This window comes from Prionailurus bengalensis, chromosome B3, assembly GCF_016509475.1.
Source record: "Prionailurus bengalensis isolate Pbe53 chromosome B3, Fcat_Pben_1.1_paternal_pri, whole genome shotgun sequence".
Lineage (NCBI taxonomy): Eukaryota > Metazoa > Chordata > Mammalia > Carnivora > Felidae > Prionailurus > Prionailurus bengalensis.
This window is the reverse complement of record NC_057355.1, coordinates 18,560,562-18,580,947: the sequence shown is the minus strand read 5'-3', so window position 1 is coordinate 18,580,947 and position 20,386 is coordinate 18,560,562. Positions and strand designations below refer to the sequence as shown.

The 20,386-nt window shown below is 44.5% G+C and overlaps 1 protein-coding gene across 4 annotated transcripts in view; it reads left to right on the top strand.

Annotated features, from left to right (window-relative positions):
• ADAMTS17 (ADAM metallopeptidase with thrombospondin type 1 motif 17) overlaps window positions 1-20,386 on the top strand; it is a 346,681-nt gene that overhangs the window by 265,637 nt on the left and 60,658 nt on the right. For all 4 annotated transcript variants that reach the window (XM_043554794.1, XM_043554792.1, XM_043554793.1 and 1 more), the window contains 3 exons: window positions 4,101-4,258; window positions 7,148-7,307; window positions 9,884-10,019. In XM_043554794.1, coding sequence (XP_043410729.1) covers window positions 4,101-4,258; window positions 7,148-7,307; window positions 9,884-10,019 — 454 coding nt within the window. The remainder of the gene's footprint in view (window positions 1-4,100; window positions 4,259-7,147; window positions 7,308-9,883; window positions 10,020-20,386) is intronic.

The window sequence follows — 20,386 nt, the reverse complement described above, 5'->3', positions numbered from 1 at the left end:
GCTTCCCAAGGTGAACAAAGTCTTGGGACTGACTCTCACTGTCCGGGGTTGGGTGATGGGTCCATGCCTGGAACTGGGGTGAGTTTGGGGTCTGCCCAGCATGGCTAGAGGAAGAACATATCCCCAAAGGCAACCCCAGGTTGTTACTTGAAGAAATAAATGCCAGACAACACACGATTCATAGCACCCATAACCTGAGAAGAAGGTCAGGGCCCCAAGTCTTAAACCCAAGGCCCCAACCCTGGGCACTGAGTGGGGGAGTCAGCAGGTGCATGTGAGTAGGCCGCGACAAGGAGCACAGTCACCCCAGAGTGCCTCTGGTGTCTGTGTGGGCAGTAGGTTCTCTAAGATGGGCCCAAGCATGCTGGTGGTCAGCATGTGGCTCTAAAGAAACTCTTCTGTTCATCCCTCTAACCCCAAGTTACGGGGCGGGGGGGGGGGGGGGGCAGGGAGGGGGGTTCTTGACATGCTCAAATCCCCCACCCCAATAACAGGAACACTGAAACTTCTCTCCCCTTCTCCACCCTCTAGAGCCACTCTTTACCTCACCTCCTTTGCCCAGCCAAACTTCTAGGGAAAAAGAAAATTCCTTTGCCTCCCTCTTCTCCACACAGAGCCTTCCTCTCTCCACCAGCCCACCACAGGAACATCAGTCATGGCCACCCAGGTCAGGATCCATGCCATCCAGTCCTTGCCTACCAGGCACTCCCAGGCCACTTCTTCTCCCTGCCTCTGCATTGCTTTCAGACAGTCTTCCCCATCTGCCCCTGTCCCTGTCCCCCGCACACACATAGGGGGGCCCCGAACTCACCTCTGACACAGAGTCTATGAAACTGTGTTGTGTTCATCCATTCTCTCACCTTCCATACAGGGAGCTGGCTGAGGGCAGGAGCTGTGTGCTTAGCACCTGCTAGGAGGCCCTCAGAAAAGCGTGAGGGGCTGACAGGGGGGAGGGGGTTGGGGGGGCATGTGTGGGTCACTCCCTATGCTTCCCAGTCTTGTTCTTTCGGAGACAGTTCTTTCTGAGACTCTGGCCCCTCCTTTGGCCTGTCTGCCACATCCCACCAGCCTGCACTGATTTCTGAAACCAAATTTTCATATGCATGTGCAAGAACCAATTTTCCAAACCTATGGAGAAATTAGAACAATGAACACCCATGCAGGCTCCACCTAGATTCCCCAATAATTAACATAACCGGACACATTTGAAGCTGTTCGTTCACTGGAAGCTTTGGAAATCTGCAAAGTTAGTGATTTTTAGGAGGGTATATGGAATGTGAGACCCTGTACCCATTCGAGCCTGGAATTTGTCCTCTTTAAAAACAAGGGTAAGGGGCGCCTGGGTGGCGCAGTCGGTTGAGCGTCTGACTTCAGCCAGGTCACGATCTCGCGGTCCGTGAGTTCGAGCCCCGCATCAGGCTCTGGGCTGATGGCTCAGAGCCTGGAGCCCGTTTCCGATTCTGTGTCTCCCTCTCTCTCTGCCCCTCCCCCGTTCATGCTCTGTCTCTCTCTGTCCCAAAAAAAAAATAAATAAAAACGTTGAAAAAAAAATTTTTTTTAAAAACAAGGGTGACATTTGCCCATCTCGGCATTTTTCCTAAAACTCTAGACTGAGGTTATAACCTAAGGAATATGGGGATTTATATAGCCAGAATAGTAAGGGTGCTGAGCTTGGTCTGTTTAGGTTCAGGTGTCTACTCGTAATAGCTGTGTGACTTTAGGCAGGTAACTTAACCTCTCTGGGCCCCCATTGCCTCATCTGAGGAAAGAGCAAAATGATCCTTTACCTTGGAGAGTTGTTGGGAAGGTTACATGGGTAAAAGTACATGAGGGGCTAAATCAGAGCACATGGCCCTTAAATGGTGGCTTTAGGTGGTGGCTGAGGAAGCAGAAATTGTGAGTATCCTGATACTCTCACTTCCTTTTAGGAGCCAGGAAATGTCAGTAGCAGGTAGAATTTCTTGAGGGGAAACATTTGATTCCAAGAAGTAGAGCCTTCTCTCTTCTAAGCCTTCCCTGGAGTCCTGTAATCCTCAACCGCTCGCTCTGCACAACCACCCTGGATATGAAACCCCAACTGGAAGTTGCTCTGCTGGAAAGCGGCCCTCCCTGTTTCTTTCTCAGTTTCTCTTGGCAGTTCCTATAAGCAAGGAGTCCTGAGCATGCATGTCCTCTGCGTGTGCCAGGAGAGCCTTGCTGGGCGGGAGTGAGGGCTGGGACCATCATGTCTTGGAGATGAGGAAGCAGAGGCCCAGCGTCTCCCAGGTGCTGTGGCCTGGCCAGGACCGGGTCCAACCAGATCCTAACCCAGCCCGGAGCTCACGGATTCCGGGTTCACAGGAAGCCCCTTATTGGCTTCAACTCTTATTATGCAAAATCGGTATTAAATGCAAGTGTTTTATTTCTGGCCTCGGTAAGCAGAGAAGAGGGAGCAGGGTAGAACATGATTTCACTGATTGTGGACGGAGCAGTGTCCCCAAGCCACTGGGGGCATCGGGGGCTCCAGCTGTATTTATAGAGACTGAGGCATTGCACTCTGGGTGCCCTGAAGTTTCATTTTTGGGGCGGCATAAGACTTGGTGTCACCTACTGTCATTTACCACCTTCTCCTAACTGCCAGAGTAGTTCTTTGCTTTCCTAAACAACAAAACAAAACAAAACAAAACAAAACAAAACAAAACAAAACAAAACAAAAACGGGCTTTCACCACAGAGTGCTCTCCTCATGAGAAGGACAGGACTCCAAACCTAAGCGAGGAGACACTAACGAGTCACCGTCAGCCCTCAGACCATCACTCTGTGGCTTGTGTGGAAAAACCACAGTTTTGCTCCGGCCGATCAGCACACTGTTGGCTTTGTCTCTTCCAACACATTTTGTACCCGGTGGAGGTGTGAGCCAGCATAGTGAACCCGAAGCCCACGGAGCCCTAGTCTCACAGCCCTGGTGGAGCTCTGCCGTCCTGTCTGTGGGCAGCCCGGGTTCCCGGACTCGACTGGGAAAGAGTTAAAAGAGTCACGGTGGTTTCTTGAGGAGGCATCCACTTTACTAGTGCAGGGCTATCAAATCCTTAAGAGAAACCGGATTAAGCTGTAACTTTACGACTCTTCTTTTATTTTTTTCTTAATTTATATTTGAGAGAGAGAGAGAGAGTGCACAAGCAGGGGAGGGGCAGAGAGAGAGACAGAGACAGAATCCGAAGCAGGCTCCCAGCTCCCAGTTGTCAGCACAGAACCCCAAACGGGGCTCAAACCCATGAGCCGTGAGTTCTTGATCTGAGCCGATGCTAGACGCTTACCCAACCGAGCCACCCAGGCGCCCCTGGGCTATGACTATAAGAAGCCCCAGGTAGGTAACAGTAAAATGAGTTGATGCGTTTTGCTAAAGCAGCAAACCCCTCTTGGTAGGCTTGGGCACGTTAAGATAGAATTCACCCACCAGGCAGGAGACCCTCTCCCCTGGGAGTTTAGGAACGTGTGGTTGTGCTGTGTTTGTCTCCACCCTCTGGCGCTCCTCCCCGCACCCCCACCGGGTGGGTGGATTCTGAGGCAGCCCACACTTGAAGCTGCCACTATTGCAACCGCTCTTTCTCAGGTTTCTCCAGGTCCTGCGGCCCTTGGGCTGTTTGCCCCCTGTGAGCCAGGCTTCTGTTGCCGGTACACAGAAAACTCACCTTCTAAGGGGGAGGAGCTAACCCAGAGAGGGAAGAAGGGCACTCAGGGACGGTGGGGCTGGGGGACAGGGGAAAACCGAGGCACCGGGAGCTGAGTAAGGAGTGAGGAGGCATCGAGGCACCAACCACTCACAGCACGGAGAGCGGACAAGTGCAGAGGCCATAGAGAGGCGGGCAGGTCGGCAGGGTGAGCTGGTGTGTGTGACAGCAACGGGCTGGGGCCTCCAGGAACGAGCGGAGGGCTTACCAGCGGAGGACCGGACAGGCTTCCGCCGCCTTACGATGCGCGCAGGATGAGGTGCAGGCCGGATCACTGCACGCCACCCTCCTCCCTTCCCCTGTAGAGGCGGAGGCTGAGACCTCTGCCCCACCACTCAGGACACCCAGACTGACTCCCCTGGTTCCCATGGTGTCCCCTTTTTCTTCCCAGCCCTGAAAGACACCAGTAAGAGATCCATCAACAGCGACTGGAAGATCGAGCTCCCCGGGGAGTACCAGATCGCCGGCACCACTGTGCGCTACGTTAGAAGGGGCCTGTGGGAGAAAATTTCTGCCAAGGGACCAACCAAAATACCACTGCATCTGATGGTAACTTGCTGTGCTTTTGTGTTTGTCTTGAGCCTGGTTCTCCAAGGGGTCTGCTGGCTCTCTTTTTCCCTGGGCCCTGGGGAGAGGTTCCTGGGGACCTGGCTCCTGGTGGGTTACCTGGCCACCTGCTGCTCAAGCCTCCCCTGCCCCCCCTCTCTCTCCATCTTCTCTTATCTCATCCCTTTTGCCACATGCCTGAGAATTTCCCCCTCCCAAAACTTTGCCCTGGCTCTTCACTGGCAGAGAGAGTTACCATCTTTTTCAAAAGGAACCGCCTCCAGGAAGGAAATACTTCACCATGTGGCAGCCAGGGAGAATTGGCCTCATCGAGCAGACAGCCTCGCTCGGAGTCTGTGTTTTTATATCAGATGGCACAGATCCGCCCCACAGTTTGTATATCCACATTGGAAACTACCTTTTGGAAATGAACTGTTGACTCTCTTTCCAAACCAGCGTCGCTCAGATTTTCCAGACTCGGCTTGCAACAGGAGTTCGGCAATCGGGAAGGAGAACCAGGTTCTACAGGAAGATTTACTCCCTGGGTAGTCAGCCCAGGTTGGGGCAACCTTGTCTTACCTCTTGTCTCGGGCGGGGACCCCGTGTAAACCACTTTATCATCGGTCATACATCCTTGTAAAAGCATTAAAGATCTCCAGAGAAGGGGATACCACCATTTCTTTCTCAGGGTCCAGAAGTTCTCATGGCTAACTTCTGATAGCTCATAATTATTGATTCCATGTCTCATTCCAAAGAACGGATTTTGTGGCAGCTTGTGCGTCTGTAATCAAAGCACATTTTGTCCTCTGTGCTTGCCAAAGTCTCCGCTTGGAAATTTTTTTTTTCCTCCATTAATTTGCGGTCTCTGGCAATCTGCAGCCGTTCAAGGTTAGGTGACAGCCAGAAGATTCCCTGGCCACTTCTCAGGGAATCCCCTGAGGAGACCAGCTCTGCCTGCGAGCACGGGCACCCAGTACAACATCACCCATGATGGCCCTACCCCTGCTACACCTTCTGACGAGATCAGAGTGAACTGGTTTCCATGCATGACTTCAACCGTCCTGCAGCCTGCCCGTGCGACCAGCACTCAGCCCACGAAGTCCACTGTAGACGCAGCCCTGCAAGTTTGATTTCTGGGCCCCAAGAACCTATACTGAAGCCACTGCCCTGCAATAGATTACTGGATTAGAACAAATCCTCCTGTCCTGATGTAAGAGGAAGCATAAGACGAGATAAAAGCCATGCAGCACTGTCACCTGTTAGCACATGAATCTGCTTTATTATCAGACCCTAAGACGGGTATATTTTCCTTCTTTGCCCAATGCTTTCATCAACTGTGAGTGAACCATCAGCCCATCAAAGCAAACGCACAGCCTGGACTCATGCAGACCGTGCCTGATAAGACTCAGCTGAAGTTCCAACCCTTTTTAATATTTATTAATCACTTTTCTCTCTTGAAAAATGATTACTTCAAGTTTTTAAATCCAGAAAGGAGACATGCCCCTCTGCCTCTAAATAGAAGTCTGCTGTCCCCAAACTGGGGTGCATACATTGCCTGCAGGGTCAGGAGTGTCCATAAGAGGCATGGGGACCTGCATTTGAAACCAATTATACACTCACACACACAAATTATACGTGGCTGCAAAATTGCATGAAATTGGTTTCATATGGATTCTTGATTCACCAGTCTTATTCCCATACTGAGATAATAAAGATCTTTTAAAGAGGTTTTTTTTATCTTTTTTTTTTTTTTTAACTGGAGGCATTTTTCCAAATGCATTACTGCACGTCTGTTTCTTGGAGAAGTGGATGTGTGTGCGGTTCAGGCTGCTCTTAGCACCTCACCCCCACCCCACCAGTCAAGCTCTGGGAGGGGTGGGAGATGCTCAGGAGCTGTGCGGTCCCCTCCCCGGGTCCAGGCAGGTGGAGCACACTCCGCCTGTAGCTGTCTGCTGCTTCTCCAGGCCTGGAAGTGAACTTGAGAGCTGCCTTGACCCAGAAGTACCCACTGGTTCTGAGTCTAGCCCAAAGACACGTCACCTCCAGCCAGGCTCCCGCAAGAAGGCTTGTTCTGCACCAAAGCGTGTGTGTCGAGAAACAAAGCTGAGAGAGCACTTCTGTCTTTACAGGGCTTGTGATGCCTTGTCATATGAACAGCAGGCCCATCCATCTGCTCACTCACCAGGATTTCAGACCCAAGGTTCCCCAAGCTGCAGGATGGCTCCCCGCCCCTCACTTTGAGCTTTCAGCCTCGAGCCAGGCCTCTGTCACCCCGTGGGCATCGACATCCTAGCTCCTGTGGCAACAAGAAGGCTTGTGCGTCTTTGGACTCCTAAACAGAAGTCCCCAAGGCTCCTCTGCGGTGGGCTGTGTTTGCCCTTGAGCCTGCCTTCCATGTGCCAATGACCGGCGCTAGGGGACTGAAGAGTGATGTTCATTCTCAAAGAAGTAGAATAACCCTACTTGTTCACATGCCTTTTTAGGGAAAAACAGTATGTTTGTGTCTTTCTTGCTGCAAGGGCAGCTTCGTGGGTGAGTATGCGGAAACAGGCTCTTTTCTCTGCACCGAGGGGCTCTCCACATAGAGTTCAGTGAGAGCCCGCAAATTTGCCTGTCTCCAAATTCCTCGTCCAAACTGGTCCTGTCTCCAATGGGAAGGGGCAGAGCTCCCTGCTGATGGTCCACATACACTCCAGCCCCTGAGTTGAGTATCTGAGGAACCCAAGACCCAAATAAGGGGGTGCCCCTAGACTGAACGTGTTTTGAAACCCAGAAACGAACTGGTTACCCTGGTAGAGAGACAGCCCCAAGGGCGGCCTGGTTTGCAAATTCAGCAAGCCTGGATGCTTCCGCTTGATTCCAGAATGGCCTTTTATTTTGCTGCTGATCCAGGTGTTGTTATTTCATGACCAAAATTATGGAATCCATTACGAGTACACCGTTCCTGTAAACTACACTGCCGAAAATCAAAGCGAGCCGGAAAAACCCCAGGACTCTTTGTTCATCTGGACCCACAGCGGCTGGGAAGGGTGCAGCGTGCAGTGCGGAGGAGGTGAGCATCCGGGGTCACGTGCCCATGGGGTATGGGGTTTTGCTCAAGGAAGGTTGTGAACTCGAGGCACTCGGCAGCCAGTGCAGAGGGCACGAGAAGGGCTGGCCACGTCACCTGTATTTCCCGGGAAACTTAAGCACACCCCACTGAACTCTCTCTGCAAAACACTTGTGTAGCCTTCCAAACTCCTCCGTGTTGGAGCTGTGCCCCCAAGGCTGTTTTGCCTATGGCCCAGGGCCCTTGGACTCTGACCTGAGTGGAAGTTTGGCCGCTATGCAGATACATCACAGGTATGACAGGTAAGTGACCCTGGGGATGAACAGGATAGACCTTCACTTGTTACTGTTTGGTGGAAGGGAACCAGATGTGTTGCCCCAAAATACTCTTTCCTTTTTGCCACAGGTGTCCCACTACAGGATACAGCAGAAGGAAAAAGCCCCACGAGTCTGATGAAACATTCCGAGCATGAGTCCTGGCTGAGTCACAATTTGCTGCCATATATTAGCAAATGACTTATCCTATCTATACTAAAATGTTCTCACCTCTCAAATAGAGTGATCGGCCCCTATGCCTACTGCAGGGAAGGAACTGCCATACTGCAAAAATTAGTATCGGCAAAAGGCACCATATTCATTATGGGGAGGTTTAGGGGGAGCAGTAGGAAGCCATTCTGAACTCTTAGCCAACAGCCCCTTGGGACAGGGTAATTTGTCACCCTGATAAGACACACAGCCCGGTGATGAGAGGTGGGACACAGGATGTATGGGTTTTTATGGGCACAGAGTTAGGATGGAGAGTTCACCTAGACTCTGGAATGCCAGCCCAGAGAGTGGGATGGCCCCACCAATACCCAATTCCACATGGCTATTGACCGCCAAGATGGTGTTTGTCAGGTATCTGATATGTAGAGGATTGCTTACCATTTAGTGACTTGTCCCATTTCTAATAGGTAGGAATTCTATCCACAACATCATTGGGCCATCAGACACTGCCAGGGCCAGCTGTGAATTCCTTTCTTCCCCTGCACATCTTGGCTAACTGTCCTTGCTGTTTGTTCTTAGCCTGTTCCTCAGGCAGCCCTGGCAGTTGGCATAGCTTCAGGAACCCTCATCAGCCCTGTCGTTGTCCCACTTTGCACTTCTCCCTAGGAGCCCCCCATCCCTCAGCTGTCCCCCTGTGCCAATGTCCCTGCAACCTCCAAATCCAGCAACTCCCATATCCCTAATTGCCAGACTTTTTTCTTGGGCAAACGAAGCATGGCCCAAATGGAGCAGTTAGCAGGCTCCCCTCAGCTGGGGGCGGGGGCGGGGTACTGTTCTGTCACTGTTGGCCCAGTGGCATTCTTTTATGACACCAGTGACTCTCAGGTTGTCAGATGACAACCGATGACTCACCATTGTCAAACCTGCAGCCAAAACGAAAATGTGGCTTGAGACGGCCCCATGCTTTCTGCACTCACCCAAGGCTGCAGTTGCAGGCAGTAACAGTTGATGGTATAATTCAGGACTCCACACTTTTGAGGCATCCCTAAAGGACAAATTCTCCAGGAGACCAAGCGAGAAATCTGGGGTCCAAATAGTTGTCCTTGACATCCTCTTAATCTTTTATTGCCATACTTCCCAAATAACAATGAAAATAAAATACAGCTAACATGGAGTGTTAACCCTTGCTAGGCTCTGTTCTAAATTATTTATATGTATCGCTTAATTTTAACCATCCCTGGAACACCCTAAGGCACGGGGGTTAAATAAACCAGCCTGGTTGAGAAGATCGAGGCACAGAAGCATGGTGGCTGGCTGCTGATACGGTGATCATTATGCTAGTGATGGAGCGAAGTTTGAAGCCAGGCTGCCTGACTCCAGAAACTACCCTCCCTGCTCCCTATCATCTGCCTCCGTGGCAAAGTCATGACCAAGCAGTGTGTAGGGTGCTTTGGGGACACCCAGAGAATGGCTACATCCATCTGGGACAACCAGTTAGTGAAGTTCCCAAATGCAAGTGATACCCTGGACAAGTAGTAGTTAGCGAAATAGATTCTCAGATTGGCTCGAGATTGCCTGCCTGGACGATGCAGGTCTGCGTGTCCTTCAGACCAGCCCCTCTGCTTCTCACTTCTCTCCAACACGTAGGAATTCTGTAATAGGGAGCCATGATCTTCTGGTGAGGGCTGATGTACAGGTAATTAATCAAGACCAGACCTGCATAGACTTTAAATATCAAAGGAACGGATACAGAGATTGGCAATCTTTGTTGGAAATTAAAGAGCCAAATCAGAACTCTGGCCTCAATGAATCCCAAGCTGTCTAAGCACATAGCTAATCTGAGGTGTTGCCTCTTTCTGATTCTGTTCTAGAATCTTCCTCCTGCCCCATGGTGCCCCTTGTCATGTCTTACACACCCTCATCCCTAACCTTATGGTTCTTTCTCTCTGACAACCAATAAAGCATTACAACAGCCACTTTAAAATGGCAAACTGATCAAAAGATGCACCTGAATGTTCCTCCATCCACATCAATGAACGGCCTTTCCAGGTGTGTGTAGCCATAGCCTCTCAGTTCCCTGTGTTTGGTTTCCAGGGGAACGCAGAACCATTGTGTCCTGCACACGGATTGTTAACAAGACCACAACTCTGGTGAATGACAGTGACTGTCCTCAAGCAAGCCGTCCAGAGCCCCAGGTCCGAAGGTGCAACTCACACCCGTGCCAATCACGGTAAGTCACCGTGTTCTCAAACTTGGACCCTCCAGGGTCGGGGTAGAAGCACCTATGAGTTGGGGGGTGAGATACAATTAACACCACAGTACCTCTCTCTGCCACGTTCTCTTGTTGTTGGCAAGTGATTTCTGCTTGCTCGAAATACTGACTTTCTGGCGAGAGGTCTGATAAAAATGTACAATCCTAGCTAGAAGGTATTTTTTAGCAGGCCACTAAGAACATCTCATGCAGAAAAAATCATCACATGCTTTCAACTGATACATGTCAGCTCCTGCCAAGTTATTTTGTCTTGGAGAAAAAGGAAATCGAAGTCAGAGTGTGAGAACCCATGAGTAAGTAACACAGGTTAGTGTCTGTGGTTGATCTGTTTCAGTGGCTGAAACTAACACCAGTGAGTGTGGATCTTGCTGTACATTGTTTAGAACCCATCAGGGGGTCTGTTGCCAACCCCAGCTTTCGTGGCCATGTTTCTCATGTGCTCTGGAGTGAATTTTCTTGGGCTGTCAACCGAGATGAATGTGTGAAACGTGTTTGTCAGTTAAGCCTCCTTATTTCCAGCCATTTCAGTGAGACTTTGCATAGGGCTGTGGTTGTTAGAGTGTGTAATATCACCCCTGGCCTCCCATTCTGCTCTGGGTTGCGGTACATGGTTTTTGTTTTGTGGTTCTCTGCATGTTTTTCTTTTATAAAGAAGCTGGACTTTTGACATGGCAGCTTTTTAAGACCAACTTGTGCCTCTCACCTGGTACAAAAGTTTCGCAAAGCATTTTGGTTTTCGTGCCAACCTCCTTTGCTTTGTCAAACTGGTAAAGTGTGTATGAGTGAGAGAGGGAAGATAAGAGGGAAAGCAAGAGGTGAGACTTACTCTGTGGGTTGTGTGTGGTCCATGGCAACTTAAGGATGAAGGTGGGTGGCAAGGGGAACTAGGTGAGGGGGATTAAGAGGTACAAACTTCCAGTTACAAAATAAATAAGACATGGAGATAAAAGTGGCAGCATAGGGAATATAGTCAATAAGATGGTAGCGGTGTTGTTTGGTGACAGATGGTGACTATACTTATTGTCGTGAGCAATATATAGAATTATTGAATTATGTTGTACATGTGAAACTAATATAGTGCTGTATGTTAATTATACTTCAATTTAAACGAAAGAATAAAATTCCACCCTAACACTGAAGGCCATGAGGAATGGCTCACTCTCAGAAGTCTCCCTGAGCATCTTTGGTATGAGCAGCCATCCCACAAATGCATCAATTGGTAAATGAATCAACCACACACACCCAGAACCAAAGAAGGAAGGCCTTGCCACCGTGAAGACTCAAAGATCAGACAGGTCACAGAGACAGCCCAGCTCTGTGACATATTGGAAAGTAGGATAAGTGAATCTAGAAGAGGAGAGGTCAGCATGGGCTCAAGGGCATGACAGAGCAAGAATGATCTTAGGAATCCATTCAAGAATTATTTTATTTTATTTTATTTTATTTTATTTTATTTTATTTTTTTACATTTATTTATTTTTGAGAGACAGAGTGTGAGCAGGGGACAGGCAGAAAGAGAGGGAGACACAGAATCAGAAGCAGGCTCCAGGCTCCAAGCTGTCAGCACAGAGCCCAACGTGGGGCTCAAACCCACAAACCGTGAGATCATGACCTGAGCCAAAGTCAGACAGTTAACCAAGTGAGCTACCCAGACACCCTTTATTTTATTTTATTTTGTTTTATTTTGTGTGTGTGCAAGCAGGGGAGGGGCAAAGGGAGAGAGAGAATCCCAAGCAGGCTCCACGCTCAGTGCAGAGCCCAATGCAGGACTTGATCTCACAACCATTAGATCATGACCTGAGCCGATATCAAGTCAGATGCTTAACTGAGTGAGCCACCCAGGTGCTCTAAGAATCCTGTTTTAAAATCATTTATGTTTTCAAACTATTTTAGTGTCCAAATATTTCTAAAATTATGCACATAAGCCAAATAATATAAAACATGGAATCAGAGTTTCTCTGATTGAATTGAGACACATATGTGATGGGGAAGAGAAGCTCAGTGTACTCTTTCCTTCTTCATATCATAGTAGGCCCACAGTATCTCTGCAGAATGCCAACGAATAGAATTTAAATGATGGGGTTACTTTTATTGGACCACCTCTCAATATTCTTCACTAATGATACTCCTAACTGTGCTGAGCACATAACCATCTTTGGTAGCAGTGTTGTCCAATTTGAAATGTGCTGTAAAAGTATACACCTGTTTTCAAAGGTTTAGTATGGAAAGAGATTGTGAAATATCTTAGTAATTTTTAATACTGATTACATGTTGAAATAGTTATATTTTGAATACATTGGGTTAAATGCAATATATTAGTAAAATTCACCAATTTCTTTTTAATTTTCTAATATGGATAATAGAAAATTAAAATTACATATATGGCTCATGTGTTAATTCTATTGAACTGCACTGCTATAGATTAACATAGCAGTCACAATGTTCAAGATACAGTCCAAAATTACTAGACATACAAAAAAAACCCCCAGAAACATGTGACCCATACATTAAAGGAAACTGACTCCAAGAGGACACATATATTGAGATTAATAGATAAGAATTTCAAAGCAGCTATTATAATTATGCTCAAAGACATAAGAAAAAATATAGCCACAATCAATGAACATATAGGAAACCTAAGCACAAAAAAGAGACACTCTAAAAGCAAACAAAATTTTAGCACTGAGAAATATAGTGTCTGAAATTTTTTTTAAAAAATCACTCGATGGGCCTAACAGCAGATGATGAAAAAAAAAAAAAAATCAACGAACTTAAAGATAGAAGAATAGAAATTATCCATCTGGAAAATGGAAATAAAAGATTGTTGACAGTGACAGAGACTCCGTGATCTGTGCCATAATATCAGGCATCCTAACATAAATGTAATTAGAGTCAGAGAAGAGGAAGAGGGGAAGATTAGGGCAGAAAATAATCATAAACAATGACCAAAAATTTCCCAGCTTTAGTGAAAGACAGAAGGGAGGTAATTAGGTTATGCCTTGAGCATTTCAGCTAGATTACAGATGAATCCAAAGCTCCATAACAAAGCTCTGTGATCATTACACCATATTACATGCAACACCTTTATGATTTTGCCACACACAGATATTCTAGGAAGGAACTTTGTTGCACTGTGAAACTCTAACAAGAAAATCATGTCGGAAAACACCTACAAAAGTCACATCACCAAGCATGAATTAACAAAGGTATAAACTCTATAATTCAGTGCTACGGAGCTGCTCTAAGTTTGGATGGAGAACATCGAGAGTGTGTGTGTGTGTGTGTGTGTGTGTGTGTGTGTGTGCGCGCGCGCGTGCGCACGCTCACAGAGCATTCTGACAGACCACAGGCCTGCAGTCTCACCGTGGTTGAACACAAGTTCAAGCCAAACACACTTTAGACTAAAAGTAAGCTCAGAGGCACATTTTTAGTATCTCCTTAGCACGAGGGTTAGCAAACTTTTTCTGTTAAGGGCTAGATAATAAGTAGTTTTGGTTTTACAGGCCACATAAGGTTTCTGATGTCTGTTTTTCTTTGTTTTGTTTATAACCCTTTTAGAAATGTAAAAACCTATTTTCAACTCCTGGGTTGTAGGAAAACAGTCTGCAGGCCAGACTTGGCCCCACCTTAGATTACTGCTTACCCTTGCTCTGCCCTCTGGGACTCTGGGACCACAGCCTCAGCATGAGCCCAAGTTCTAAAGGTACTGCCTCAGGAAATACGTGTTCTTATTACACAAAGAAGAACATGTTGTTATACCTAGTTACTTTTTATTGCCCAGTTGTTCAGTACTCTTTTTAAAAGCACCCAGCCTGGCGCGCCTGGGTGGCTCAATCGCTAAGCAGTTAAGCTTCCATTTTCGGCTCAGGTCATGGTCTCACAGTTTGTGAGTTCCAGTTCCATGTCAAGCGCTGTACTGACAGCTCAGAGCCTGGAGCCTACTTCAGATGCTGTGTCTCATTCTCTCTCTGCCCCTCCCCAACTTGTGCTCTCTCTCTGTCTCTCAAAAATAAACAAATGTAAAAGCACCCAACCTGACCCTAAGTGCACAGTACAACATCAGTAATTTCCCTCATCTGGCATGTATTTGTTGAGTACCATCCCATTCACCAGGCCCTGTTCTAAGTACCAAGGTATTTAGAAGTAAGAAAGACACACAGGTTCCTTGTTCTCATGTGACTTAGTTTCTCCCTCCCCCTCTCTGACCTACCTTTCTGGGTCATCTTTTTTTCCTCTCTGACCCCCTTCCTGACTCTGTAAAATCATATGAATCAGACTTAAAGAATGAGTGGAGTTTCCAAGAGCAGAGGATAAAATGAAATTGATAGAAGACAGCACCTGAAATTTGTCTCAGAGCCTAGAAAAGAAAGCCTGGATGCCTCTTTTAGTCTGGTTTTATTTGTTGTTTGTTTGTTTATATTTTAAACCATCTGACTTTGTACTGATTCTTAAAGTGTGGACTCATGAAAATGAAGTGTCATGGCTTATCAAAGAATATTGTTTGAAGAAATGTGATCTGATAGATTTTAAAATTCCTATAAATCTTAGTTATATTTATTTATATTTAAGCACACAGATGCACACACATGTATGTATATACACACATACATACACTATATATGCAAATGTTATGTAGAGATATATACATATGCACATATGTATGTACACACACATATATTTGAACAATAAAACTTGAATTCTTGCATAGCGTGATCTAGTTGACCTGTCTTCAGAACATATAGCAATATGGACGAAGGTGAAGAAAAGTGAAGAGATTGGCCTCAGAAAACTAGTGCTAAATAATCAGAAAGAGATTTAATCTGTAAGTAAAAACTGGACCTTAGTGAAGGGGGTGAGTGTGGAGATGTATAGCATCTGGAGAATAAATGACTGTTTCAGGTGGGATGGGCATGACTGGAAGACAGAGCCTGTAACCTGGAAGGAGAGCCCAAGATCCCAATGGTGTAAATTTTATTGAAGGAGCCAAAATGCAACTCACTGTTGAATCTGGCAAGGTGAAAGAGCCTTTCTATATTATTGTTACTCCTTGACCTTTAAAACAACAGCAATGTTTGTCTTCTCCCTTATATTTTTCTTTATTTCCCCTGATCTTTCTTTAATTTTCTTCAACCCTCTTTTTCCATCAAGTTCCCGACAGTTTCCTTTACCTTCCCAACTGCACACCATTAGCACCTCTTTATTCTAATCCTGCCCCTAGCTCTGTGGATACTTCTCCCAAACCCTGCCATAACCATACGGAATCTGGAATCTGACACGCAGGGCAGATGGCCTCTCTCCAGCATCTTGCACACCAACACAAACACATCGGCAAATCTGGCCCCGACATTGGCAGGAGAGGCAGAAATCACAGATCAGCTCAGCTGTTATGACTGTGGCCAGCAGCCTTCACCTTGCTGACCACAGTCTGCAGGGAAGAGGCCCCACCATCATTTGGCATCCAAAGAGTAACACCGTGTGCCAGCTCCTTAAGACCCAGTCCCAGATAGTACTGGAGTAAGGAGGTGGGGTATGACAGGGAGATGGGCTCATTCTGGAACACATAGCTCATGCTTCACCAGATTTAATATGTTTGCAGTCTCTTAGAGCTTATTGGCCACTTGCAAAGGCCATTCCAAGCTATTAGATGTTTCCCATAGTATTTATGATTTGAACTTCATCCCAGACAGTACATACTGTACTGTACATTGAATTACAGTGATTCAGAAAAGAATATCTAATATTGTACTGCCAGTTGAATTGAATAGTCATCTGTAAGGAAGTGTATTTGGATTTTAAATTTGTCCTCTTTGCTCATTATCTTAACCAGGTGTGCCTTGTTTTAGTTAAAATGGAATGGAACCCCTCCTGTTTTTATGAAAGCGTATTCGTGTGTGTGTGTGTGTGTGTGTGCGTGTGAGATCATGATTTAAGAATGAAACCTAGAACATGTGGATCTTTAGACACAGCCAAAATCTGAACAGAAACATTGTTTAATCCATTTCTAGCCAGTCTAAAACATTAAGCTTTTAAGTTTCCTGCTTTCTTGGAAAATAAAACAGGTAAATCTAATTGCCACATCTCTATCTACCATGCCCTGGATGTGGGAGGTCAGAGGAGGCCACCTTTGGCACTGACTACTCCCTGTGGCAGAACAGGAGCCCATGATGCAGGACTGCTCATGGGCAGGAGGGCAAGGCCTATGGTTGTATGTTACTACAAGTCAACAGTGATAGCCTGGGGATCTTCAGAGTGGGACTCCCCTCTTTCAGGCTTGGCCCACTTTTCAGACACCTTAGCATATGTCCACAGGTCTACGATGAGGGGCACCCCACAAACCATATGAAATAACAGTGCCTGAAAAGGAAATATAGCAAATAGCATTACTGATCTCTTACATGCCTTATCAGTATGGGAATGGTGAGGAGAAATTTAGATGGATTCCAGATCTGTTTTCCAACACTAATCAAATTCCAGAATTTCACTCATATTTAAATTAAATAGTAAAGCTTTGAAGCCTTTAGTTATTTGTTTAAATTAGGAAACATTCCAGATGGAGAAAGAGAAAGCATTTCAGAGTACTATTTTGAATTTGAAGATGCAATTTTCTTCTTTTCCACCATACTTAACCATTTGATTATTTGAACATCCCTGTCCTTTGATTATTACAGAGGACAAGAGAATTCCGAGATATGAGTTCCACAGGTAACAGAATTCTCCTGTCAAGAAATATTTTACATGTAGACCCTGGGGTCCATTAAAAGTCCTTCTCTCTTTCTGACTTTCTGAGTATTAAAATATAAAGAGCACTGAGCACTCAATGTTTGCATTGATTTTTTTTATGCTGCAATTACAAAAAAGGACAAGTAAATTGCAAAGTTGAAACTCAGTCTGAGGAATAAAAACAAATACAACCAAGATCACAGTGAAGAAATGAGAGGGAAATATGTACTCTCCACGTTCTAGGGGAAAAAGAATACATCAGACCAAGAAGGAATGGCTCTACAGTGGGAGTAGACAATGAAGTATTTCTGACTTGTAGAATCTCTGGAGATATTTCAGAACTGAGGTTGGGGTATGCTTGGTGGCAGCTTCCCAGATTATTAGCCCCTTCTCATGAAAGCCACTAATGACAGTTCTGTGCTGGCTGGCTCTCTTACAGGAATAAATAGTCCATAGATATAACTGATTTTTTCTAGAAAAGTATTATTCTTTCCTCCTTATTTGTATACAAAGACTTTTTGAAGTAAAAGGATGGAAAAAGATGTGTCACAAAAAGAAACCATAAAAAATCAGGAGTACCTTGGGGTGCCTGGGTGGCTCAGTCAGTTAAGCGTCTGACTTCAGCTCAGGTCATGATCTCATGGTGCGTGAGTTCGAGCCCCGCGTTGGGCTCTGTGCTGACAGCTCAGAGCCTGGAGCCCGTTTCAGATTCTGTGTCTCCCTCTCTCTCTGCCCCTCCCCTGTTCATGCTCTGTCTCTCTCTGTCTCAAAAATAAATAAACATTTAAAAAAAAATTTTTTTTAAATCAGGAGTACCTATACAAATACCAGACAAAATAGACTTTAAAACAAAACAAATTGCTGGAAATAAAAAGTATTTTATAATGGTATAGGGCAGTCCATCAAAGATATAACAATTATAAATGTGTCTGTACCTAATAACAGAGCCCTACAATATACAATATAAAGAGAAAAATAGTTCAACCATATTAGAGACTTTAATGCCAGACTTTCAGTAATGGATTTTTAAAACTAGAAAATATCAATAAGGAAGTATAAGACTTGAACAACACTATAAACCTACTAGACCTAAGAGGTATCTATAGAGCACTACCCAACGAGAGCAGAATATACATTCTTCTTATGTGCGTGTGAAACATTCCGCAGGATAGACCATCATCTAGGCCATTTAATAAACCTCAACAAATGTAAAGGGACTGAAATAATGCAAAGTATATTCTCTTACCTTAATGGGATAAAGTTAGAAATCAACAACAGAAAGAATTTTTGGAAATTTGCAAATGCATGGAAATTAAAAAAAAAAGCACAAAACTTCCTAAATAACAATTGCATCAAAGAGAAATCATGAGGGAATTTACAAAATACTTTCAGATGAATGAAAATGAAGATACAACATATCAAAGTTAGACAATGCAGCTAAAGTAGTCCTTAGGGCAAATTTTATCGCTGGGGGTGGGTGGGTGGTGATATTTGAAATAGAGAGTAGAAAAACAATAAAAAGTCAGACCAAAAGTTGATTATATGAAGAGAACAAAAATAAAACAATGACATTTAGCTAGATCAACCAAGAAAAAAAATGAGAGAAGACTCAAATTATTAAATTAGAAATGAAAGAGGTTATAAGGGAATACTACAAACAGTTGTATGCCAATAAATTTGATAACTAACATAAAATGGACAAATTCCTAGAAAGATACAAGCTACCAAAATTGAATAAAGAAGAAATAGAAAATCTGAATAGACCCATAACAAGTAAGTAGATTAAATTACTAATCAAAAAGCTTCCCAAAAAGAAAAACCCAAGACCAGTAGCCTTCACTTGCAAATTCTACCAAATATTTAAAGCAGAATTAACACCAATCCTGCACAAACTCTTCCAAAAAAATAGGAGGGAATACTTCCCAGTTTATTCTATGAAGCCAGTATTACCCAGATAATAAAACCGGACAAAGACATCACTAGAAAAAAATACTACAAACCAGTATCTCTTATGAGCATTGATGAGGGGCACCTGGGTGGCTCAGTTGGTTAAAGTCAGTGGCTTACTCAGTATCAGCTCAGGTCATGATCTTTTGTGAGGTCAAGCCCCGCATCCACCTGTGTGCTGACAGCATGGAGCCTGCTTGGGATTCTCTCTCTCCCTCTCTCTGCCTCTCCCCCATTTGCATGCATGCTCTTTCAAAATAAATAATTAAACATTAAACAAATATTGATGAAAAATCTTCAACAAAATGCAAGCAAACCATATCCAGCAACACATAAAAAGGATTATACGCCATGACCAAGTGGGTCTTATCCCAAGAATGCAGGGTTGATCGATCATTTGAAAATGAATTAATGTAACACATTATATCAATGAAATAATTTTTTAAACATGATTATCTCAATAGATGCAGAAAAAGCTGTTGACAAAACCCAAGACCTTTTTGTGATTTAAAAAAACAAACAAAACAAAACAAAACTCAACAAACTAGAATTGAAAGAGAATTTCCTCAACCTGATAAAGGGCATCTATAAGAAATCCACAACTAACATCATACTTAATGGTGAAAGACTGGATGTTTTTCCCCTAGGAACAAGAATAAGACACAATATTCTGGCCACTTCTGTTCTACATTTTACTGGAGATTCTAGCCAGGACATTTAGACAAGAAAATGAAATAAAAGGCATCCAGATTGGAAGTGAGGAAGTAAAACTACCTCTCTTTACAGCTGTCATGATCTTGAATGTAGAATATTCTAAGGAATCCACTAAAAAAAGTATTAGAACCAATAAATTCAGTAAGGTTGCAAGATATAAGATCAATAAGCTAAAATCAATTGTATTGCTATACAGTAATGATGAACAAACCAAAAATGAAGTTTAAAAAATGCCATTTACAATAACATCAAAAAGAATAAAGTATTTGAGAATAAATTTAACAAAAGAGGTGCAAAGCTCATACTCTGAAAACTACAAAACATTTTTAAAAGAAATTAAAGAATATCTCAATAAAGGAAAGACGTACCATGTTCATGGCTTGGAAAACCTAATATTGTGAAGGTGGAAATATTCCACAAATTGATCTACAGATTAAATGCCATTTCTATCAAAATCCCAGCTATCTTTATTGCACAAATGGATAAGCTGATCCTGAAATTCAAATGGAATTGTAAAGGGCCCTGAATAGTCAAAAAAAATCTTTAAAAAGAGGAACGAAGTTGGAAGACTCATACTTCCAACTTTAAAACTTACTACAAAACTACAGTAATCAAGATAGTGTGTTACAATACAGACATATAGAACATGGTATATATTTGAAAGTCCAGAAATAGACCCTCACATTTACTGTCCATTGACTGTTGACAAGGTGGCCAAGAGGATTCAATGAGGAAAGAACAGTCTTTTCAACAAATGGTATTGTGACAACTTTATGTCCACACATAGAAGAATAAAGATGGGCACCTGGCTCACACATATATTTAAATTAACCCAATGATCAAATACCTAAAGAGCTAAATGTATAAAATTCTTGAAAGAAAGCAGGAAAAAAATCTTTATTATGTATGATTTATTAGATATGACAGCAAAAGTACAAGCAAAA